The following is a 26427-nucleotide window of genomic DNA, read 5'->3' as shown; positions in this document are numbered from 1 at the left end:
TATGTTAACTAACTGGAATTTAAATAAAAACTTTTTTTTTAAAGTACATCTGGGTGCTAATCTTCTATGAGTTGATGCTAATAAATCTTTTGGAAAAAAAAGAATAACAAAATAATTCTTTAGCCATCTAAGCAGAAAAGGCAAATCATTAAAAAAAAAAAAGAAAGGACCATGTCATAAACTTTGATTGGGGGCAGGGAGAAATACCATGATAATTTAAGAATATTATGCCCCGGGGGGGCGCGGGAGCGGAGGTCTGGGTAGCTCAGTTGGTTAAGTGTCCCACTTTTGATTTTGGCTCAGGTCATGATCTCATGGGTCATGAGATCAAGCCCTGTGTTGGGCTCCACGCTCAGCAGGGAGTCTGTCTCTCCTCTCCCTCTGCCCCTCCTCCCCTACTTGAGCATGTGCATGTGTGTGCGTGCGCTCTCTCTCTCTCAATAAATAAATAAATAAATAAATCTCAATTAAAAAAAAGAAAATATTATGCCCAGAGCACCTAGGTGGCTCAGTCAGTTAAGTAACCAACTCTTGATTTCACTCAGGAGATCAAGCTCCGAGTCAGGGGCATGAGATTCACCTTTTCTCTTTCTTGGGTCTTCTCTTTATATGCACAGGTGTCCAGCACCTAGCTGGCCAAAGTGAGGGTTGATGGTTTTCACCAAGCAGCTGTATATCTGTTAGAAGCATCAGAGAGATTCCATTTGTGATGATTTAAAGCTGAGACTTCTAGGACACTTCTGCTGAAATAGTACTTATAGGTAATGCCCACATTCATTTTTCTTAATGCCCATTGAAGGGTGGGGGCAGGGGGTGGGGCTGGAGGTGGGGGTTAAGGCGTATAGGGTTAAGCTGTAGAATGGGAGAAACCTGGGTTCAAGTCCAGGCTTTACACTTACTAAATATGTGATAGGGACAAACTACCCAATCTCTCTGCTTCAGTTTCCTCATCTGTAAAATAGAAATGACTAATAGTAAAACCTACTTTCTATACTGTGAGAACTAGGGGGCGAGTGGGGGCTCAGTCAGTTAAGCCTCGGACTCCTGATTTCAGCTTAGGTCATGATTTCATGGGTTGTGAGACAGAGCCCTGTGTTAGGCTCCTCCATCAGCAGGGAGTCTGTGATTCTCTCTCTCTCTCCCTCTGCTCCTCCCCCTGCTCACAGGCACACACACGTGCTCATTCTCTCTCTCTCTCTCTCTCAATAAATAAAACCTTAAAAAAAAAAAAGAATATTATGCCCATCCATGGGGTGTCTGGCTGGCTCATTCAATAGAGCATGCAACTCTTGATCTCAGGGTTGTAAGTTTGAGCCTCCTGTTGGGTGTAGAGATTACTTTTTTTTTTTTAAGATTTTACTATTTATTTATTTGACACAGAGAGAGAGCATGAGCAGGGGGAGCGGCAGAGGGAGAGGGAGAAGGAGGCTCCCCACTGAGCAGGGAACCCAATGCAGGGCTCGACCCCAATGCAGGACTCGACCCCAATGCAGGGCTCTATCCCAGGACCTGAGCCGAAGGCAGACACTTAACTGACTGAGCCACCCAAATTTTAAAAATCTTAAAAAAAAAAAAAGATTATTATGCCCATCCAAATTGCTGTTAACTTAAAAAAACAGGCAGAAATTCTCAAATATGAAAAGAATTCAGGAAATAGAGTAATCACGAGCTTTTCTTGAAAAAAGTACTTGGTGATGAAATCCAGCCAACCAGAGGCACCTGGGTGGCTCAGTCCTTAAGCGTCTGCCTTCAGCTAAGGTCATGATCCCAGGGTTTTGGGATTGAGCCCCGTAGGGCTCCCTGCTCTGCAGGAAGCCTGCTTCTCCCTCTCCCACTTCCCCTTCTTGTGTTCCCTCTCTCGCTGTGTCTCTCTCTGTCAAATAAATAAATAAAATCTTAAAAAAAAAAAGACTGAAAAACTGGTAGACAACATTAAATTCATTTAAATACAGAACAAAAGCACAGAGCTAGGGAAATCATGATTGAAAAAAAAATCTATGTAAAGGTATAACCCTTGGGTGGTGGCATAGGAAGAAAAATAATAATGCTAATTACCTTATTTTTCTTAGTGGGTCTATACTGTTTAAAATTGAAACACAAGGGGAGCCTGGGTGGCTCAGTTGGTTAAGCAACTGCCTTCGGCTCAGGTCATGATCCTGGAGTCCCGGGATCAAGTCCGACATTGGGCTCCCTGCTCAGCGGGGAGTCTGCTTCTCCCTCTGACCCTCTTCCCTCTCATGCTCTCTAATTCTCATTCTCTCTCTCAAATAAATAAATAAAATCTTAAAAAAAATTTCTAAAATTGAAACACAAAACAATGTATGTTAAAAATATTGGAATTGAAAATTAAAAATAATAAATAAAAATAAAATTGAAACACAAATGAAACTTTTATTTCATCTTTTAATGATTTTCATCTTTTGTCCTTAACTCGATAAGAACTTTTTAGAATGAGTGTTTCCTGAGATAAAGAAACATTCATTGAAATTAGTTATTACTTCAGTTTCTTAACTTTTAATGAGATTTAAGTATGCTTTTTGTATTATAAATAGTATGTACAGAATGATTCTTATATTATTTTCTGTTTATTCATCCAACCATACATCTACCCATCATCCATCATCCTATACAGAGAGATCTAGAATGATGTTTACTAAATGTTAATCATAACTGGTTATTTCTCAGTGGTGGATTTTGGGGGAATTTGTTGTTTTATTGTACTTTATTACCTAAACATTTATAAGAGGATGTACCATTTTTAAAAAGTAGTCATTCTCTAAAATGGCAAGAAATAGACTGTTATCATATAGCTAGTACTATTAAATTTCCTGAATTATTCCAGGGGTAAATACAAAAAAATATACCGGGGGGAAATCTACATATTTCACATAACATAATTTAACCGTTTCTATTGTCTTTTGCTCTCTCTCTCTCTCTAAATTTTGTGGTAGTCTCATTATTTTTCTACATAAATTGCCCACCTTTTCTCTAATATGATCAAAAAGAAAGTTTCAAAGTTGAAATATATTAAAATCTTTAAAAAAAAAAAAATCCTCCATTTACTTCTCCCTGACTCCTTGCAGTTTTACTCCAGTGAAATACCTTTAGCTGACAACTATTGGGCATTCTAATAAGCAGTATAAGGTTTGAATATTATAACACTAAAAAGCTGTAGGAAAACATGCCCCAATTCTAAGTAACTTTCTCTTGCTCCTAGCAAAGGAAATTTCCTGCAGCACGCTGTATCTACAGAACTTGGGAAAAGACAACTCAACCATGAAAGCTTTTGTCCCACTCCTAAATTCTCATATGATTCAAGCAAAAATGTGTCTGGATAATTTCTCTCTTCTTGTTTTAGCATTTAAATACAGTCAGTCTTCATTATTTGTGGATTCCTTTACTTATGAAAACATCTCCTCATTAAAATGCACTTGTAGGGGCGCCTGGGTGGCTCAGTCGTGAAGCGTCTGCCTTCGGCTCAGGTCATGATCCCAGGGTCCTGGGATCGAGCCCCGCATCGGGCTCCCTGCTCAGCGGGAGGCCTGCTTCTCCCTCTCCCACTCGCCCTGCTTGTGTTCCCTCTCTCGCTGTGTCTCTCTCTGTCAAATAAATAAATAAAATCTTTAAAAATAAATAAATAAATAAAATGCACTTGTTACCCAAATTAACACTCATGGCGCTTTCCTAGTCATTCACAGACATGCTGCAGAGTGGAAAAAAGTTTGAATCACCTGAATGCATGTTTCCAGGTGGGAACTGAACAAGATGACGCTATGCCTCGTGTTTCAGCTCTCCTATTATAAACAAGTGTCCTTTTCATTGTCTATTTAGTGCCATGTTTTTCACATTTTGGGGCTTTTTGTTGGTGATTTCATTGTTAAAAATGACCCCAAGCATACTGTTGAAGTGCTATCTAGTGTTCCCGATTTTAAGAAGCCTGTAATGTGCCTTATGGAATAAATACATGTATTAGGTTTCATTTAGGCATGGGTTATAGGGCTGTTGGCCATGAGTTCAATGTTAATAAATCAAGTATATATATTAAATAAGATGTTTTTGATAGAAACACACATAAAACAAGGTTCTGTATTGATCAGATGGCAAAAATACTGTGACCTAGGTAAGAACTTACCCAATATTTCCCCTAGGAACAGTATCTCAGTATTTGCCAATTCAGTGTTTGTGGCAACTTTATAGAACATAACTATTGTGAATAATAAGAATTGATTGAGTAGTGTATATACATTAATAAAAAGATATCACTCAGAAAAACCTGTTAATATTGTTAAGAGTAGAAAAAAATAAAAATCCACATTAAATATAATTCTTTCACAGAATTACACCTTTAATGCTAATAGTGTATTTAATTGATAAGATCATTTGTAACTCAGTCACATCCTAAAGTTTCAGTGCACGACAAGAGTAAGAGCTTCAAATCTTGAAATCAGGTCTAAGGTAGTTTATAAAAATAAATTTAAATATGGGGCACCTGGCTGGCTCAGTCAGTGGGGCATGTGACTCTTGAACTTGGGGTTGTGAGTTCAAGCCCCACATTGGGTGTAGAGTGCTTAAAAATAAAATATTACTATACCAATTAATTAATAATAATTAATATATTATATTTATATGTGTATATATTATCATTTTTCTAATATGAAAATTAACACTGTTTTATACCATGATGAAAAGTATTTTCAGAGTTTAGTACCTAAAGATGATTCAAGGGCTATTTAGAAGCTATGATATTATATTAATATAAAATTAATTTTATAATGAGAAGACTTACAGGATTTATTGAGTTTGGGTTTTGTTTTTAGCATATGCATTTTCCTCAAGTGTCAGGTTTTGCTAAAGTTTTTAGGGGAGCAAGAGGAAATCTTACACTGAAATAATCAGTACTACCAAAAACAGCAGTGGTATTTTAGCTCTGTCAGTAATTTTATCTATAACTCTAATCTCCCTTAGTATTTAATCTCAAGAAAGGTATGTAAGACTTTGATCAAAATAATGGGTAGAAATACTGAAATACTACTATCTGCAAAACACAAAAGTTGTATCTTGCATATATTAATCATTCAATAAATGTCTGCTATTCAACTGAAAAATGAAAACATCACATTTTAAACAGAGAAAAAGCCACTGGATATTCACTCATTTGATATGCAAAAAAAATTACCTTCTATATACTTTAAAAGCCTCTGAGGAGGTAATAAAGGGAATCGAACTGGTTCTAGCACTTCTACCACATGTTTTCTTCTTTTTCCCAGGTCCTTCAGAATCCATTGCATTGCAGCTAAGAAGACCTGATATTCATCCTCAATAGTGAGCTCTTCGCTTCGCAAAATTTTGATTAGTTGATCTTTTGTAAGCGCCAGGAACTCTTCCCCACTGTGAACCTCCAAGAAATGGACATGAATGTAGTTTTCTGTGAATTCCAAAAGATCATGGCAGGCAATTTGCTCAGAGAACTGAAAGAGCCCAATGCAGTTCAATGGATCAATTTGTCCTTTCAGAAATTCACAGCATAGATTAACAACTTCAGTCAACTGTAGCATGTCTGCTGCAACAATCAGCTCCTGGACATTATTCACACCTATGTTCACTATACCTAGGGAATTAGGGAGACAAAATAACCAACAAAATAAAAACATTTGACTTATATTAAAAAAGCATTATATTTAAATCTGATAGCTTAGTATTTGCTGAGTAGATAGATGCTAAGTAAAAAGGCAACAAAGGATTTGTATAAAGAGTGCAAAACTTAAACGATGATGCTTAACATTTATGGAACACTTACAATGGACAGAAACATTAATTGTTTTATCCATTCACTTAACTGTCACTACAACCCCATAGAGGTGTTATTATTTTTTCTTTTTCTATCAATTTAACAGAAATAGAAAGTTTATTTATTATATATTAAAAAAATGTTTTTTAAGTAGACGCCACACCCAGCATGGAGCCCAATGTGGGGCTTGAACTCAGGACCCTGAGATCAAGACCTGAGCTGAAATCTCTTGATTTCACCAACTGAGCCACCCAAGGGCCCTGAAGAATCAGAAAGTTTAAATAACTTATCTCCAAGTCACACGGTCAAGTGACTGAGGGTAGGGACTGACATCAAAGTCCATGCTTTTAACATTTTAACATTAGGCTATATACATCTAACATTTACTGAGGCACTGGGGTAAGACAGGGTCCTCATCTTCAATTATGATAAAGTACCATACAAACATTAATTTTTAATACTAGGTATAAGCAAGTGTCTATAATATATGAGAAGTTATTAAATACTTAACATTTAAGTAAGTATGTACACCACTTTCTTTCTAGATGACTTTACTTCCATATATTTACATATATGACTTTGGAAGAACACCAACTAGTCAAATCTATTTAGAAGGGAAGAAAAACACTGTAATTCTCCTACCTGATAAGGACAAACTCTCCATTCAATCTTATACTTCCCTTTATCCCTTTTATGATATTCACCCCCTAAACTATTTGTCTAAAATTTGTATTCCCAATAAGATTTATAAAGTCTGTTGCGGGGAAGGCTTCCCCTTCTCTATTCTCAATGCCTAGCGCCCACTAGGCACTCAAAAAATTTGTTTTAAATAAATTAATGGTCAAAGTGATTATGGTGAGAGGAAGAATATCGCTTGCTGAATGCAAACACGGGTTCCCGAAAGTAAGAAATGGACTCCACCATGGGAGTAAATGGTAGGCTGCAGAGAAAATTGAGATAAGACTTAGTTGAATGAAAAAAAAAAAAAGACTTAATTGAATGAAATGAGAATTCACAACAAATTTGGACAAGATCATGGGTTGTAATCTATGAAGACTGAATGTCTGCCACTGGATAAAGCCAAGAGTTACTTGAGAGCAATAAAAAGAATGTCCTATAACTATATAAGGCTTTATAGATTACAAAAAGCACTTTTACATTTATGAAATTTTATCTCATTTAATTTTCACATGAATTATGAAATGTTATCCCCACTTTGCAACTAAGGAATATGAGGCTCTCACAAGTTCATTTCAAATTTGTAAGTACTTAAACTACACTACTTATAAAGCTCTGAGAAGGTAGAGGCCCTGCCTATCTTGTTTACTGTTATATCCCTAGTGCTTAGCTCACAAAAAGTATTCATATGGGATACCTTGCTGGCTCAGTCAGTACAGCATGTGACTCTTGACCAGGGGGTTCTGAGTTCAAGCCCCATATGGGGCGTAGAGCTTATTTAAAAAAAAATAAGGGGCACCTGGGTGGCTCAGTTGGTTGAGCATCTGCCTTTGGCTCTGGTCATGATCCCAGAGTCCTGGGATAGAGCAGCGAGTTTGGCTCCCTGCTCAGTGGGGAGTCTGCTTCTCCCTCTCCTTCTGCTTGTGCTCTCTCTCTCAAATAAATAAAATCTTAAAAAAAAAAAAAGAACCTTGATTTTGTTGTGAGTAGTAATTGTGCCCTGTTAAAAATTATATTTCTTAGCCCCATTTACAGATAGGGATGAACTTTTTACTGTTTGGTCAATGCGATATAGACAGTAGTTACTGGGTACGGCTACCAGAAAAGCTTAAAAAGAGCACAGTCTCAGTTAGCAGGCCCTTTTGCCTTTTTCCCTTCCTCCTTCCACTGTCTGGAATTCAGCAATCATGACATTAGACGCTACAAGCTATAGATGGTAGAACAAAATGTTGGGAGAATATTAGGACACCAAGGACATCATGAAGCCACCATACCATCCCTGGAATGCCTATTATGAATTCACTTCTGTGGAAAAAGAAACTATCTTGTTAAGTCACTTGGTATCTTTTACCCGTAGCCAAAGTCTCTTCTTAATTGTTATACCAATTATAGCTTTAAGTGTCAATATTCTAGAACGTTATTTCTCCCAGATATGTTCAATAGCTTTTATTTCTCTGGGTTTTACCACTTTTTATTTATTTGATGGCAGTGCTAATCACCAATATAGCGATAGTACCAGGAACATTGTTCACTAAGTATCTCTTGCTGCTACCCTTAGACAAGAGGCAGAATAAACACCTTGCAGCATTTCTTCTGTTTTTGCATAGTTCAACACTAATTCCATTGGATTAATCTGTGTTAATTTACACTTTGCAAATAAGAGAAGCAGGACATTTATGAAGCTGTTTTCAGCTCACCAAATCATTTAGAAAAGGTTAAAAAAAAAAATCCCTCAATGCTAATTTGTACATTAGCCAATAGACAGGGCTGCATTGCTTTCGGTAAATAAAACATAGTCATTTTTATAATCTCTAAATTAAGAGTTATTTTCTGATATTTTCCAAAACATAATAAGAAACAACACAAAGAAATCTCCTTTTGTCATTTTCGAGGTTTAAATACCATGCACTAAATAGCTAACACTTTATCAGGTCACATAATTATCTCCCACCAGGGGCGCCTGGGTGGCTCAGTCGTTAAGCGTCTGCCTTTGGCTCAGGTCCTGATCCCGGGGTCCTGGGATGAAGCCCTGCATTGGGCTCCCTGCTTGGTGGGAGGCCTGTTTCTCCCTCTCCCGCGGCCCCTGCTTGTGTTCCTGCTCTCACTATCTCTCTCTGTCAAATAAATAAATAAAATCTTTAAAAAAAAAAATATCTCCAACTAAGTAGTCCTTTAAGGAGAGTATGATGACCAAACATAGTCTGTTTTCAAATATTTTTTCTGATTATATTATATTTGCCACAGAAAAAAACTTCAAGGCAGAAAAGTATAAAAATGAAAATCACGCATTTTCCCACAGACACTGTACTAACACTTTAGTGTCTTTCTTTCAAATCTTATTTCTATGTATATTTGTTACATATCATATAAAACTTATACTTCATGTTTTTTTGTGTGCATTTTCTAATATTATCAAAACTCTTTAAAAACATTTTAAAAATAAAAGTTTTAATTAAAATACATGCTGATTATAAATATTTTGAGGGGAAAAAGAAAAAGAGGGAAAAATAAAGATCTTCCATATTCCACCATCCAGAGATAAACATTTATCAACATCTGGTCTTTTTCCTGCGCACAAATAAAATGATTTTTTTTTCTTTACAAAACTAGAGCAGTACTTATATCCATAATTTTTTTCATTTAATATATTGTAAACACTCTTCCATAGTATATATTTAAATAATTTGAGAGATCTAAAAATATATTCCATGATATATACATGTGCCATAATTTATTTAACCATATAACCTACTGAGGGATAGTTAGATTGTATTTAATTATGTACTGTTATAAATAATGTTACAATAAACATCCTGGTACATAAATATTTGTCTGCATCACTAATTAATTCCTCATGATTCCTAGAAAAGGAATACTGGGTCAAAAGATATGAATTTTTCAGTCATAATAACATATTGTCAAATTACTTTCCACAGAAGTTGTATCAATTTATATTCCCATTGCAATGCATGAGTGATTACATCATTCTTCACTCAAAGCTATAGGCTCACTTAACATACCTGTATAAATGAAATCTAGAAGTATTTGAAAAATTCCAGCTTCAATTCCTAGAATCTGTACAACATCTTTTGAGGACTCTTTCATTCCTCCAGTGAACAAAGCTGCAAAGTAAGGACTACTGGCAGCCAAAACCAGCCGATGAACTTTAAAAGTTTCCTTCCCAACTTGCAGCTGTACATCACAGAAATGCTCTCCATTCCTCATTTTATTGATCTGGGCCAAGATGAGTTGGGCATGTTTATCTGATGAAAATGGACTATCACCAGCCTTGGGACAGTCCTCATTAGCCATGATGACAGATTAATTAAAAGGACTGCTGCCCATAATCTGGTCCTACCCTGAAAAACAAAATAGAAGGAGACCAGAAAACATTTTTGTCTTTAACACGTCTTCTGTTCACACACATATCAAACATTCCTTATCCTCAAGAAGCTTACAATCTACTTAGGGACATAAAACACACACAAAACAAATAAGGACTAAACCTGTGTGGTACTATTCCTAATGGGGTTTCAGGGAAGGGAATAAGTAATGGGGCCTAAAATAATTGGAGGATGCTTCACGGTAGAAATGCAACCTGAACTGGATGTTGCAAGATAAAGATTAACATATGAGGAGAGGGCATAAGCCCTTCTAGGTGAAATAAAGAAAATAAGAAAAGGCACAAAGGCAGAAGTTTTTGTATACTGTAGTAAGGAAGCACACACTCCAGGCAGAATGAATTTTCAAAAACCAACTGTGATCAGGCCAACTGTCTGCTTAACAATCCTTCAATTTGCACACCTCTTGGCACACAAAGCCCTTCAAATCTCACCTCTGTCTACCTGTCCAGTCCTATCTCCCATACTCTTCTTTGAACTTAATACGCCAACAAAACCTTAACAATTTGCAGTTCTCTAAAAGTGTCTCTTTCAAAACATCCTTCCCCACCTTTTCCTTTTGGGTCTTTGTTATAATTCAAGATTCTGTTCAAACATAATTTCCTGCAGAACCTCCCCTGTTCCTCTCTCCTCTGGATTTGGTGCTCATCCTAAACTTGCCTATTTTACAGTCTATATCACACTCTACCTTGTCAGACACTCTACCACCCTACTTCCTAGAGACACATATATTCTCTGAAAGCTTCCTGAAAGACAGTCTCTTAAGGGCAAGGACTATCTTTCATAGTAGTAGCACCAGTACCTAACATATATTAAGTTTTCAAATATTTGTGAAATGAACAATTAAATGAGAAATAACAATAGCTTATTTTTGTCTATGATAGCTTTTCCACATATTCTGCCAAATGTAATCCTCACAATAATTAAGAGGCTGGAAGAAAAGGTATTGTTATTTGAAACGAGAGAAAAGGAAACTGAAGCTCAAAGTTTCCCAAGGACACAGTGTTACTATAATGACAGTCTCAGTATTTGAATCCAAGTCTTATTACTCTAAATCCTGGGCTTTCCCCATCATATCACATGCATAGGAATTATTAGACCAGGTTATAGAGAAAAGGCTTTGAAACCCAAGCACAGATATTTAGCCACTATAGACTCAAGAGTAAACATGACAACAGTCATGTTTCAGAACTGTTATATGAACCTTCCAGGGAATGAGCTGAGAGGTAGCAAAGTCCTTGAAAACAGCCTTACAGCTTCAACAATGAGAATCTAAGGGATAAATCCATCTTACTTTTTAAATAAAGAAACCATGAGATCCAGTAATATAATACATTTGGAGATGAAGCACAAGGGAAATCCAAGATGACTGCGGTTTTGTAATGTAGGCATCAACAGGAACTAGTAATAAGACTGACAGAAAGGTGTGGGCTGATGTTAGAAAAAAGTGGTTAAGTTTACAGCATTCAAAATTATCAAAGTAAAACTAAGCTGATTATCATGATTATCTAGGAATTGAGAAATCTGATTGAGAAGTTCCAAGACAGCTGCTAAAACTTCCAACGAGCATTTACAGAATGTCAACATATTACATTTAACCGGCATATAAAAGCAAACAGTGCATTTGTCTCTACATTGAAATTTGACCTGCAGAGTATTATTAAACATGATATGGCTGTTAGGCTTTTTTTCTGTTTTAGATTTCTTCCTGTCAGGTACCTCCTCTGCCCCCAACTTCGAGGCATCAAGCACAGCCACTGAGCTAAAATGCTGCCTCCTGCTACTAAATAGTTCACTGAATATCCATCCACTGGGGTAGCAGACAGCAGAAATCCTAACGTGTTACCATGCTTCTTAGTAATTGCTGATACTATCCCACTGCCAGTGAAGAACTTCATTCCAAAAGGCGGCACATGTGTGTGACCATATTTCCAAAAGGAAAGAGCATAACTCCGGGACTCTGCATATGGATGTGAGGGATGTGCCTCAAGAGACCCAAGCTTGAAAGGAAGATTATTAGGAAACGGTGGAGATGCCCAGAAGTGAAGACCTATGTTTGGTGGCCTTGACTTTACTGCCAAGAGCATCGGGAAGCTGCTTCAGCAGAGGGTGGCAGAAAAAGCAAGCGTCAAAAAACCGAGGCTCTGTGCTTGAGTGGGGGATCTGGAGCGTTACCCCTAAGCTGCTGCGACACTACAACAGGATAAACATTCGGCGCTACCTAAATGGCGGAGAAGGCACCTCACACTTGTCTGGGGCTAGCTGACAGGTTGGGGGCTCGGCCTTCGCATTCCAGGTTGGGGGCGGGGAAAGGAGAGGCAGGAGCGGACCGGACGAGGCCAAGCGAAAGGTGAGGGCGAAAACACTTTGACTATCAGAGGCTCCTCTCCTCTCCTCAGGGGTCCCAAGAGCCGTAAGAGCGAAGAGGTCATTCCCAACCCCGTCATAGTCGCACCCGGACGTAGGCCCTTCTTACCCGCCGCTTCCCCTTCCCGCCGGCGCCCGCTCAGGCTCTGCGCGCGCAGTCGCGACCAGCACCGGCGCCGAGAGGGCGGGGGAAACCCGGCTGGGCCGACGAGGCGGAGGTGACTGGGCACAGCGGCCGGCCGAGGGCTGGAGGCGAGGCCAGGCCTGCAGAGGAGTGCCTCTCGCTTGCCGCCGGCCCCGGTCGGGTCTGCGCGTGCGCAGTGTTCTTCCGCTCGCGGGTAGTGGCGGCTCCCTGACCCTAGCGGCTGTGGCCCGGGGCTGGTGTTGGATTCCCCGCAGGCGAACTGCACAGCTGCACGTCCAAGCTCTTGCCTGTTGGGGCTGGCCGGCTCGACCGTTTCACTGCACCTACGTTCTCTCCATTCTTGTGGCGTCTCAGATAGCCAGCGAACCTCAGTGTTAAGGAAAGACAGAGACAAACCCCAGGGCTGCGCTTCTCTCTCTCTTTTTTTTTAACTTGAGATGTAATTGAGATGTAATTGACGTATAACTTTAGCTTCATGGGTAACAACATGATTCGATATTTCTATCTTCTCTTTATTCTTTACCATTCACTCAAATCATTTTCTTTTCTTAAAGATTTTATTTGACAGAGACACAGCGAGAGAGGAAACACAAGCAGGGGGAGTGGGAGAGGGAGAAGCAGGCTTCCCGCGGAGCAGGGAGCCCGATGCGGGGCTCGATCCCAGGACCCTGGGATCAAGACCTGAGCTGAAGGCAGACGCTTAAGGACTGAGCCACCTGGGCGCCTCTCAAATCATTTTCTAAGTTTGCCTAAGCCTGGCATTTGGATGGTTGCCTACTTTTGAGAACTCCAAACGTCTAGTTCTTTTCACTGTTGAACCTCATAATATGTCACATCCGTGGCTTTCAAATATTTTGATCCCGGCCAACAATGAACAAAAACATTCTATCTCAAACCCAATAATATCACATACATATATACAGATGTATATATCTGAAACAAAAATTTCACAGAACTATGTACTTACTGCCAACAATTCACTAAATTTCTATTTCTTCTTTTCGATTCATTACCAAAAAGTGCTAACAGGGACCCCTTGTCAGAAAAATTATTGTCCAAGACTCGGAAATGAGCAAAAGCGATTACTTGGGTGCCCTTTTAGTGTAAGGCTAGGCATTGTCTAGCCGACTTTGGAAGGATTTGAATCCATAAGGACCTATGACTTTCTATTGACGAAGAAGCTATTTTGCAAGAAAATGGGTATTTAAAATAATTCTTGTCCACTCTGTAGAAAAGATTACACAAAAAAACATTAAGTTAGGGGCGCCTGGGTGGCTCAGTCGTTAAGCGTCTGCTTTCTGCTCAGGTCATGATCCCGGGGTCCTGGGATCGAGCCCTGCATCGGGCTCCCTGCTCAGCGGGAAGCCTGCTATTCCCTCTCCCACTCCGCCTGCTTGTGTTCCCTCTCTCGCTGTGTCTCTCTCTGTCAAATAAATAAATAAAATCTTCAAACAAACAAACAAAAAAACATTAAGTTATATTAACCTACGGCATATTAAACCACTCTTCCCTCTCAACAAATTCAACATTCCTGATTCTTAGCAAAGTCATAACAGCATTCCTGTACCATTTTACTGGCTCCCTCATTAATTAACATAAATAACATTTTTGGTATGTGTTAATTTTATATTTCTATGACAGTCCTAATTTTACCTTTTGGGAAATTATACTTCAGCACCACTAAAATTAATTTCCCAATTTACTATTGGTTTGCACCCGGCAATTTGAAAACCAGTGTATATATCTGAGAGCAGAACTGCTGGAACATATGGCATGTACATCTTCAATTGCCCTAGAAAATACCTCTTTTAGAAACTCTGACCGATTTACATTCCCACCAGTAGTGAATGAGTTCCCTTCCTCCACATCCTTGCCAACACTTAATATCATTAGATGTTTAAATTTTGTATAACCTGGTGAGTGTAAAATGATGTTTCATTTTGTTATAATTTACATTACCTGATCATTTATGAGATCAGGCAGTAAAAAGATGTTTATAAGATGCTACAGACTGAATTGTGTCCCTCCTCCCCCAAATTCATGTTGAAGCCCTAAGTCCCAATGTGATGGTGTTTGGAGATGAGGCCTTTGGGAGGTAGTTAGGATAAGATGAGTTCAGGGGAACGGGTCCCTCATGATGGGATTAGTAATTTTATAAAAAGAAATACCAGAAAACTTGTTTCCTTCCTCTCTCCCTTTCTTTCTCTTTCTCCACCCCTCCCACTCCCCTTGAACCCACTAACCCACTGTGCACAGAAGATGAGGTCAAGTGAGCACACGGAGGTGGTAGCTGCCTGCACATCAAGAGAGAAGCCTCAGAATGAAACCCACCTTGTTGGCACTTTGATCTTGGACTTCCAAGCCTCCAAAACTGTGAGAAATAACTTTGTTGTTTAAGCAACCCAGTCTATGATATCTTGTTATGTTAGTCTAAGCGGACTAATACCTAGCCAGCTAAGTTTCTTTTCCCATAAAACGGCTATTTATGTCTTTTGTCCATTTTTTCTATTGAAGTTTTTTAAAATTGATTTTTAAGAGTTTTTTTTATTATAGGCACACTCATTTTATTGCTCTTCACTTTACTGTGCTTCACAGGTACTGCGTTTTTTTACAAATTGGAAGTCTGTGGCAACCCTCATCAAGCAATTCTCTTGACACCATTTTTCCAACAGCATTTGTTCACTTTGTGTCTCTGTGTCACATTTTGGTAATTCTTGGAATATCTCAAACTTTTTCATTGTTATTTTTATATTTGTTACGGAGATCTATTATCCATGAGTATGACTCATTAAAAACTCGGTGATGGTTGGCATTTTTTACCAATAAAGTATTTTTTAATTTTATTTTATTATGTTATGTTAATCACCATGCATTACATCATTAGTTTTTGATGTAGTCAATAAAGTATTTTTTTAATTAGGATATGTGCTCTTTTAGACATAATGCTATTGCACACTTAATAAATGACAGTATAGTTTATTTATTTGACAGAGAGAGAGAGAACACAAGCAGGGGGAGCAGCAAAGGAAGAGGGAGAGGGAGAAGCAGGCTCCCAGCTGATGTGTTGCTTAAGAAATTCTTCCTCTCTCCAGTGTTAAAAGATGTTATTTTATATTTTCTTCTAAAAGTGTTATAATGTTGGGGTACCTGGGTGGCTCAGTTGGATAAGCGACTGCCTTCAGCTCAGGTCATGATCCCAGGGTCCTGGGATCAAGCCCCGCATCGGGCTCCCTGCTCAGCGGGGAGACTGCTTCTCCCTCCCCCTCTGCCTGCCGCTCCCTCTGCTTGTGCTCTCTCTCTGTCTCTGCATCAAATAAATGAAATCTTTTAAAAAAAAAGAAATAAAAGTGTTATAATTTTACTTTTTACATTTGTCACTAGGAATCAATTTTTTTAAAGATCTTATTTAGTTGAGAGAGAGAGAGTGAGAGAGAAGCAGACTCCCTGCTGAGCAGAGAGCCCAATGTGGGGCTTGGTCCCAGGACCCTGAAATCATGACTGGAACCGAAGGCAGATGCTTGACTGACTGAGCTACCCAGGCACCCCAGGAATCAATTTTTTAAGTGGATTAAGATAGGAGTTCAATTTCTTTTTTTAATATGTATAACCAGTTATCACAACATTATTTATTTAATAGTTCATATTTCCCCACTAATCTGCAATGCCAGATCTCCCCTAGTTACATTTCCTTTAGGCCTGGGATCAATTCTCTATTCAATATCTTGGTCTATTCATCCATGCCCTACTGTTTTAATTACTATACTTTTGTAATAACTCTGGTAGAACAAGTTTCCGGCTTGTTCTTCAACAGTGTCATGGTGTTCCTGGGACTCGGTTCTTCTACATGGATTTTAGAACTAGCTTGTCAAGTTTTACACACACATATACACAAGGTGGAGGTTCTATTAGAATTTCAATAAGTCTATAGGACAATTTGGAGAGAATTAATATCTTTATAACATTGGGTATTCTTGTCCATTAACAAAATTAAATTTTAGATTTTTTTTAAAGATTTTATTTACTTATTTATTTGACAGAGAGAGAGCAAGAGCAGGAGCACAAGCAGAGGGAGTGGGAGAGGGAGAAGCAGGCTTCCCGCCGAGCAGGGAGCCCAATGTGGGGCTAGATTTTTTTTTTTTTATTTAAAAATTTTTTATTTATGGGGCGCCTGGGTGACTCAGTCGTTAAGCGTCTGCCTTTGACTCAAGTCATGATCCCAGAGTCCTGGGATCGAGCCCCGCGTCGGGCTCTCTGCTCAGCGGAAAGCCTGCTTCTCCCTCTCCCACTCCCCCTGCTTATGTTCCCTCTCTCTCTGTCAAATAAATAAATAAAATCTTAAAAAAAATTTTTTTTTAATTTATGTAATCTCTACACCCAACGTGGGGCTCGAACTCACAACCATGAGATCACGAGTTGCATGTTCTTCCCACTGAACCAGTCAGGCTCCCTTAAATTTTAGAAATTTTAGAAGTTTTATAACTTTACCCATAAGGGTCTTACATATCTTTTATTAAACTTACTCCTTTTTTAAGACTGTCGTTTATTAGCTGTGTGACTTTTGGCTATTTACACTTCTGTTTCTTCATCAATAAAATGTAATGAGTATCTACTTTCCAGTGGTTTATAAGTATTAAATGAGTTTATGCATATAAAGTATTTATACCATTTTTAGGAATAAACATTTAGCTATTGTTTTTCTTATTTATCTTGTTTTCACTGCTTGAGATAAGTAACAATGAACTTATAGTGGCTTGGATTTACCCAGTTGAATGATTTTCCTTCAATAGTGTTTTGCAGCCTGCCTGGATACAGAAAAGCAACCATTTGGATTGATCCAAGATTAAGGTTTTGCCACATAGATAGAGTGAAAAGAAAATGGGTCAAGGACCTTGAGGATTTTATGACAGTGGTTGAATGAACTGAAAGAGTCATTCTTTTTTTTTTAATTTTTTATTGTTGAAAGAGTCGTTCTTTTTTTTTAATTTTTATTGTTGAAAGAGTCGTTCTTTTTTTTAATTTTTATTGTTGAGTCATTCTTTTTTTTTAATTTTTATTGTTGAAAGAGTCATTCTTTTTTTTTATTTAAATATTTTATTTATTCATTTTTGACAGAGAGAGAGAGAGAGACAGCGAGAGAGAGGGAACACAAGCAGGTGGAGTTGGAGAGGGAGAAGCAGGCTTCCTGCGGAGCAGGGAGCCCGATGTGGGGCTCGATCCCAGGATCCTGGGATCATGACCCGAGCCGAAGGCAGACGCCCAACAACTGAGCCACCCAGGCTCCCCTCTTTTTTTTTTTTTTAAAAGATTTATTTATTTGAGAGAGCGAGAATGAGAGAGAGAGAGAGTACATGGGGGGAGGGTTAGAGGGAGAAGCAGGCTCCTCGCTGAGCAGGGAGCCGGATGCAGGACTTGCTCCCGGGACTCCAGGATCCTGACCTGAGCCAAAGACAGTCGCTTAACAAACTGAGCCACCCAGGCACCCCGAAAGAGTCATTCTTTTTTTTTTTTTAAAGTTTTTATTTATTTATTTGAGAGAGAGAGAATGAGAGATGGAGAGCACGAGAGGGAAGAGGGTCAGGGGGAGAAGCAGACTCCCTGCGGAGCAGGGAGCCCGATGCGGGACTCGATCCGCGGACTCCAGGATCATGACCTGAGCCGAAGGTAGACGCTTAACCGACTGAGCCACCCAGGCGCCCCCGAAAGAGTCATTCTTAAAAGCCCCAGGAAATTTGTTCAGTAGAGCATGCCAGTATGCTCAAGGCCCCAGATCAGTCTGTGGCTGAGGTCTACTGTTTGCCGAGATTCTTCTCTTGCTAACTTTTTTTCTGTTTTTACTGAGAGGAACTGAAGAAGAAAGGGAAAGGAGACATGAGAGTGAGCTTCATTTATTCAACTAATACTTAATGAGTGCCAACAATGTGCCAAACACTTTAAGTTGTGGTGATACAGTAGTGAACAAAAAAGGTTCCTATTCTTGTGGGATTACATTCTGATTGAGGAGGCAGAAAATCAACAAATAAGTGAATAAATACATGATATAACAGGGGATGATAAGTGTTATAAAGACAGACTTGGGGAGCAACTGAGCAAGCAAGTTGTAAGATTGGATGTGGATATTGGATGTGGTCATTGTGTGATGTGGAATTTCAGCAGTTCTAAGTGGGGGCCTATTCCAGGACATGGCCTTGGCAATGGATGGTTGAAGTAGAGTGGAGAAGAACAGTCATGATTCACTTGCTGTTGATAAATGTTTAAAACTAATGTAACATCTTTTAAAGATTTTATTTATTTATTTGACAGAGAGAGACACAGCGAGAGAGGGAACACAAGCAGGGAGAGTGGGAGAGAGAGAAGCAGGCTTCCCGCTGAGCAGAGAGCCCGATGTGGGGCTTGATCCCAGGACCCTGGGATCATGACCTGAGCCGAAGGCAGACGCTCAACGACTCAGCCACCCAGGCGCCCCTAATGTAACATCTTTTAAAGTCAAGTTTATTGAGGTATAATTTACATACAGTAAAATTTATCCTTTTTGGGTATATAGTTCTGAGTTTTGACAAATGTATTGTGTTAGTCCAGGTTATCCATAAAGCAGATGCCAATATGAGGTTAAACATGCAAGGACTTTTTGGGAGGGGCAACACTTATAGTAGAAATGAGGAGGGAGCCAGGAAAAGCTAGGTGAACTATCTGATCACAAGGCCAGCCTGATCCAAAATAAAACAAACAAACAAACAAAACACAAGAGAACAAAACCAAGGAGAAAAGGTTGAGAATATCCTTGAATGCTGAGAAATCTAAAGAAAGATCAGCAAGGACTTTGCGAGGCTTTGAGCTAAAGCTGACCTTCTGAGGAGCTTTCACAATGGACAGGCTTTAATTTTCTTGCTGTGTCCAGTCATTGTCTGGGAATAGATCATTGAAATGTAGCGTTGATTCAAATAGAATGACGGATTCCTGGACCCAGCAGGTAGGGCCCCAGGTCAATTATGCTTCCTGCAGTTGAAAGTCTGCAAGGCACATTCAACTGGCCATCAGAGGTATAAAGCCATATAGCCTACCACAATCAAGACATAAACTATTTCCATCACCCCATAAAGTAACATAACTTTTGAGGACTTGTTTTCTCTTATTTTCTAACCACAAGTATTTTCATTATCTTCAAAGACCTTCTGCAATTTGCTTGGTAAAATTTTGAAACCAATTATCATAGTCAATCTCAACAGCTTAATATATGGTTTCCATTAGTAACTGAATTCATCATGCCCAAGAGAAAACTTTTCACTCCCAGTGGGCAGTTCAGGGATCAGAATTCATGGAGCACCTGGCTGGCTCAGTCATTAGAGCATGTGACTCTTGATCTCAGGGTCGTGTGTTTAAGCCCCACATTGGGCCTAGAACTTACTTAAAAATAAATAAATAAATAAATAAATAAATAAATAAATAAATAAATAAATAAAAAGAGAAGTGCATGTGTGAGCCATTATCAGCCAACACCCCCAGCAACTGGTTGGACCAGCTTAGTAAAGAGGATCTGGGCAGGAAAACATCTGTTATGCCCAATATTACATTCACTGGTCACAAAAGTCTGTCAATCCTATTGTCTTAACATCTCTTGTTATTCTGATTACCACTGGGTTAGTTCCTACACTCTTACATCATTTTTTGCCTGGAAAACCACAAGCCATCATCATCTCTCACCTAGATTATCCTAGTAGCATCCTAACCTGTTTCCCTGCTTTAGACCTTGTTCTACTACAATCCATTTTGCCCTACAGAGCAAGCAAAAGAGCCATGTAAATGTAAGGTGCCCTTTCATGATAAAAACACACGACAAATTAGGAATAGAAGGAACTCCACCTATCTGATAAAGGGCACCTACAAACACCCCGCAACTAACATCATACTTGATAGTGAAAGACTGAATACTTTTCCCCTAAGATCAGGAACAAGATGAGGATATCTGTTCTCACCACTTTTATTCAACATTGTGCTTGAAGTTTAGCTAGGGAAATTAAGAAAGAAAAAAGAAATCCAGATTAGAAAGGATGAAATAAAAGGTTTTATTTGTAGTGATATGATCTTGCGTAGAAAATCCTACAGAATACACACACACACACACACACACACAAACTGTTAGAATTAATAACTGAATTCAGCAAGTTTGCAAATATATCAATATACAAAAATCAATGGTATTTCCACACACTAGAAATGAACAATCTTAAAATTAAGAAAACAATTTCATTTATAAGAGCATCAAAAACACTAAAATACTTAGGAATAAATTTAACAAAAGAAGTACAAGAGTAGTAACTAAAAAACTATAAAAGCAGGGCTGAAGGAAATCGAAGGAGAGCTAAATGAAAAGACATCCTGTGTTCATGGATCAAAAACTTAATATTGTTAAGATGACAACATTTTTTAAACTTATCTTATATTCTAAACTTATATGTAATCCGTATCAAAAACTCAGCTGGTTTTGGGGCACCTAGGTGGCTCAGTCAGTTAAGTGTCTGCCTCGGGCTCAGATTATGATCCCAGGGTCCTGGGATCCAACCCCACATCAGGCTCCCTGCAGGGAGCCCCCTTCTCCCTCTCTCTCTGCCGCTCCCCCTGCTTGTGCTCTCTTACTCTCTCTCAAATAAATAATAAATAAAAATCTTTAAAAAAAAATAAAACCTCAGCTGGTTTCTTTGCAGAAATTGACAAGCTGATCCTAAATTCATATGGAATTAAAGGGTCCCAGAATGGCCAAACCAATTTTTAAAAAGAAGTACAAAGTTGGAAGATTTACACTTTCTAATTTTAGAACTTAATACAAAGCTACAATAATCAAGACAGTGTGATTCTGGGATAAAGATAGACATATAGATAATTAATAGAATGGAGAGTCCAGAAATAAACCCTCATGTCTATTGTCAATTGATTTTCAACAGAGATGCCAAGACAATTCAAACGGGAAAGAAGAGTCTTTTTAACAAGTGGTGCTGGAACAACGGAATATCTACATGCAAAAGAATGAAGGTGGACCCCTCCCTCACACCATATGCAAAAACTATCTCAAAATAGATCAAAGACATAAGCGCCCAACTATGGCAGCGTAGAAGGAAACATAGGCATCAATTTTTTGACTTTGGGTTAGGTAATGGCTTCTTAGGTACATACGAAAAGCACAAGTGACAAAAAGAAAAAATAAAGTGGACTTTGTAAAAAATAAAAACTTTCGTGTTCCAAAGGATGTCATTAAGAAAGTGAAAAGACATGTATGTTAACTAACTAGAATTTCAATAAAATTGCACACACACACAAAGAAAGTGAAAAGGCCACCAAAAAATGGGAGAATATTTTGGCAATTCATACATCTGATAAGGCACTTGTATCCAGAATATATAAGGAACCTTTACAACTCAAAAATAAAAAGACAACCCAATTCAAAAAATGGGCAAAGGTAAACAGTCACAAATCATGTCGATGGTAGGTACCTTTAATATAAGGTGACAGAAATGGCATGTTACCTCTGTGATCCTCCTCAAAACCTACAATCCCTGTCTCATCATGAAAAACACATCAGAGAAATTCTGATTGAGGAGGATCCTACAAAAAACCTGACTAGTACTCCTCAAAACTGTTAAGGTCATCAAATACAAGGAAAGTCTGAGCAGTTGTCATAGCCTAAGGACACATGACAACTAAACATAATATAGTATTCTGGATGATATCCTGGAACAGAAAAAGGACATTAGGTAAAAACTAAGAAAATCTGAAAAACTATGGAATTTAGTTAATAATATTTATCAATATTGATTCATTAATTGTAACAAATGTACCATACTAATGTAAGATGCTAACAGTAGGGGAAATTGGGTGCTAAGTAGATAGGAATTCTGTTCTATCTTCTCAATTTTTGTGTAACTCTAATTAGATCTGTTCTAAAACTAAAAAATAAAGTCTATTTTCTTTAATGAGCAAAGGAGTTTTTTGTTTTTGTTTTTGTTTTTTAGAGAGAGAGGGGGGCAAAGAGAGAGGGAGAGAGAGAATCTTAAGCAGGCCTCACATTCAGTAGAGAGCCAAACACAGGACTTGATCTCAAAACCCTGAGATCATGACCTGAGCTGAAATCAAGAGTCAGATGCTTAACCGACTGAGCCACCCAGGTGCCCCGCAAAGGATTTGATCTTACATTCCCCAAAATATATACAAATGGCCAATAAGCACATGAAAAATGCTCAACATCATTAGTCATTAGGGGAATGCAAATCAAAACTACAATAAATTCAAAACTACACCCACTAGGATGGCTAAAATAAAAGACAATAGGAAGTGTTGATAAGGACATAAAGAAATGGGCGCCTGGGTGGCTCAGTTGGTTAAGCGACTGCCTTCGTCTCTGGTCATGATCCTGGAGTCCCAGGATTGAATCCCACATCGGGCTCCCTGCTCAGCAGGGAGTCTGCTTCTCCCTCTGACCCTATCCCCTCTCATGTGCTCTTTCTCTCTCTCATTCTCTCTCTCAAATAAATAAATAAAATCTTTAAAAAAAAAAGACATAAAGAAATTGAAACCTTTCGTTGCTGGAGGGATTGTAAAATAGTGCAGCTACTGTGGGAAACAGTTTTGTGGTTCCTCAAAAAGTTAAACATAGAGTTACCATGTGACCTTACCATTTCATTCCCAGGTATATACCCAAGAGAAATGGAAACATAAAAAAACTTGTACAGGAATGGTCATAGCAGTACTGTTCAAGCAGCCATCAAGTGGAAACAACCCAAATGGCCATCAACCGATGAATGCATAAACAAAATGTGGTATATCTATACAATGGAATATGATTTGGCAATAAAAGGGAATGAAGTACTGATATATGTCACAACGTGGATGAACCTTGAAAACGTTATGTTAAGTGAAGGAAGTCAGTTACAAAAGGCCACATATTGTATGATTCCATTTATATGAAATGTTCAGAATAGGCATATCCATAAAGATAGAAATTAGATTTGTGATTATCAGGAGCTAAAGTAAGGGAGTAGGAAAAGAGTGACTGACTGCTCATGGGTACAGGGTCTCTTCTCAGGATAATGAAAATGTTTTAAAATTAGGTAATGTTGATTGTTGTACAACTATGTAAATATACTAAAAATCATTGAATTATGTACTATCAAAGGATAAATTTTATGGTATATAAATTATACCTTTTTAAAAAAAGATTTTATTTATTTATTTGACAAAGAGAGAGAGAGAGAGAGAACACAAGCTGGGGGAATGGGAGAGGGAGAAGCAGGCTTCCCACTGAGCAGGGAGCCTGACACGGGGCTCGATCCCAGGACCCTGGGATCATGACCTGAGCCGAAAGCAGACGCTTAACTGACTGAGCCACCCAGGTGCCCCTATAAATTATATCTTGATAAAGCTCTTATTTTTTTTAAAAGTTAGATTGTATTATTCCTGCACTCAGAACTCTTTAGCGGCTTTCCATTTTACTTAGAGTAAAAGTCAAAGTCTTCAACTGGCCAAAAGATCCTGCAAGATCTGCCTCCCCATTTAGCCTCATGTACAGCTCTTCCCTGCATTCACTCTGCTTTAGGCTCTCTGGCTTCCTTACTGTTCTTCCACACTACAGGCACGCTCCTGTTTGGGGACTTGCGTTTGTCTGGATCATTCTTCCTCAATATATCTTCGTGGCTCACCCTTTCAGGTTGTTTTTCAGATTTTATCTTCTCAGTGAAACCACCCTGATTTCCCTACTTAAAATTACAGTATAACGCCTCTCCCAGAACTCTCTTTCCCAGTCCTCATCTATATTTTTCTCCATAGCATTTATTTCCATTTGACATACTACAAATATTATGTATTTATATGTTTATTGACTGTCTTTCCACATGCAAGCATAAACTCTTTGAAAGTAGGTATTTTTCCCTATTTTTAAAAAAAGACTTATTTATTTATTTGAGAGAGAGAGCAAAAGAAAGAGAGAGCGAGAGAGCATGTGCAAGCAGGGAGAGAGGCAGAAAAGGAGGGGGATAGAAAATCCCAAGCAGACTCCCCACTGAGGCAGGAGCCCGATGCGGGTCTTGATCTCATGACCCTCAGATCATGACTGGAGGGAAACCAAGATTCGGATGCTTAACCAACTGAGCCATCCAGGTGCCCCTATTTCTATTTTGTATTCCTGTATTTTCAGTACCTAGAACAATGGTTAGTGCATGGGAGATGTTCAATATTTACTAAATGAATGAATGAATGAATAAATGAATGAATAGCATTTTACTCTTTTTTTTTTAAGATTTTATTTATTTATGTGACAGAGAGAGACACAGCGAGAGAGGGAACACAAGCATGGGGAATGGGAGAGGGAGAAGCCGACTTCCTGCGGAGCTGGGAGCCCAATGTGGGGCTCGATCCCAGGACCCTCAGATCATGACCTGAGCCGAAGGCAGATGCTTAACGACTGAGCCACCCAGGCGCCCCACCATTTTACTCTTTCTGCCTCAAGTTTCTCCCTGCTCCAGTCCATCTCCACCTGCAAATCAGAGTGCTCTTCCTACACGTGGGATTATATCACACCCCTGCTTATATTCCTTCGGTAGTTTCCTATCATGTTCAAGAAGAAATATAATGAAATATTTAAAGTACAAGCCTGAGTCAGAGTGCCTAGGTTCAAAGCAATTTGCCTTTGGGCAAGTTACTTAAACTTATTGGTAAAATAGGAATAGTTAGAGTGCCTTTCTCTTAGAGTTGTGGTAGTGATTAGAAATCCTATACATGTAATGTTGCCTAGATAATTGCCCAAATCCATTATTTCATTAGAGGTTGCAAAATGTTGACTTAAGGGTGCCTGGGTGGCTCAGTTGTTAAGCGTCTGCCTTCGGCTCAGGTCATGATCCCGGGGTCTTGGGATCGAGCCCCACATCGGGCTCCCTGCTCTGCGGGAAGCCTGCTTCTCCCTCTCCCACCCCACCCCCCGCTTGTGTTCCTGCTCTCGCTATGTCTCTCTCTGTCAAATAAATAAATAAAATCTTTAAAAAAAAAGTTGACTTAAAATTGTCACTTCTTTATCATTCACTTACTAGCAATGATACTTCTATAAAGAACTTTCCCACACCATACTCTTAGAGTCTATATAGTAAAGACAGGATAGAAGCTGGATGCTTACTGTTATTTATCAGTTTTTCAGATTAATGATTCAGTGCCCTAGCAACTTCTAAAGGTGGCCAAAAAATACATTTTAGTGTCATTATGAAATAATAGATTTTACATATTTGATTTGGTTCAATTCATTGAAGTCATTATTTTATTTGATACTCAAATTATCCCATCTTTGGTAAGTAGGAATCCCTGTCTAGTTGGCTCCTGTATCATTTTGACACACTACCAGTAGTCTTTGATAACTTCCTTGCTTTCAGGCACAAGATATTTTAGGCTCATCTTAACATTTCTTGTCCCAGGCCTGGAATCAGCCATTTATCCAAAGAGCTCTAGATTCTTTTTAATGGGAAATGGTATTTAGAGACTATAATTTGGACACCAGAGGGAGCTAATTGCTACTGGGTTAGAGCATACATCATTTTAAAAGTATTCTGAGTTGTTAGCACAGTTTAGATAATACCATTGTTTTCCTTAGAAGGTTGTGTTAAAGACTAGAGAATGGAGACTTTCCAATTTAGCAAACTACTTCACAATGAAGCAGAGTAAATTTATTAATCAGAAGGTTCACTATGATTTATTTTTCTTTTCTCTTCTTTTTTTTTTTCATTTCTCCTGAGAAATAATAGTTTGAGCTGGAAATGAGGAGTAGGGAAGAAAAATGGTTGATAAAAGAGCCTGCTTTAAAGTTTGAGCAGAACATTTGCTGAAGAATTACCAGAGGCAGAGACAAAACAGCATTTCTCATACTAACCAAAGAAATACATAACTCTGGAACGTAGAGAAGACAGAAAATGCAGTGGTTCCTTCAAGAGAGGGTCATGGAAAGAAAGTATATGAATCCTTTTGGTGCATAGCTCAGAAGTGCTCAATAACTCCACAGTCATTATATATATACTAAATTGTTA

The 26427-nt window shown here is 38.6% G+C and overlaps 1 protein-coding gene across 2 annotated transcripts in view; it reads right to left on the bottom strand.

The window, feature by feature from the left end:
- The window catches only part of IPP (intracisternal A particle-promoted polypeptide), a 36690-nt gene extending 24164 nt beyond the window's left edge, over positions 1-12526 (bottom strand). For both annotated transcript variants that reach the window (XM_028123360.1, XM_028123361.1), the window contains exons 1-3: positions 12344-12526; positions 9487-9825; positions 5177-5608 (exon numbers count right to left, since the gene is read on the bottom strand). In XM_028123360.1, the coding sequence (XP_027979161.1) occupies positions 5177-5608; positions 9487-9778 (724 nt within the window). In that variant the 5' untranslated portion in view covers positions 9779-9825; positions 12344-12526. The remainder of the gene's footprint in view (positions 1-5176; positions 5609-9486; positions 9826-12343) is intronic.
- Between the last annotated feature and the right edge of the window lie 13901 nt (positions 12527-26427).

The sequence above is a fragment of the Eumetopias jubatus genome, unplaced genomic scaffold, assembly GCF_037043125.1.
Source record: "Eumetopias jubatus isolate StellerSeaLion01/CBP00866 unplaced genomic scaffold, mEumJub1_p1.0 scaffold_4, whole genome shotgun sequence".
In the NCBI taxonomy this organism is placed as follows: Eukaryota; Metazoa; Chordata; class Mammalia; order Carnivora; family Otariidae; genus Eumetopias; species Eumetopias jubatus.
The sequence above is the reverse complement of the archived record's forward strand: the minus strand, read 5'-3'. Positions and strand labels throughout refer to the sequence as shown.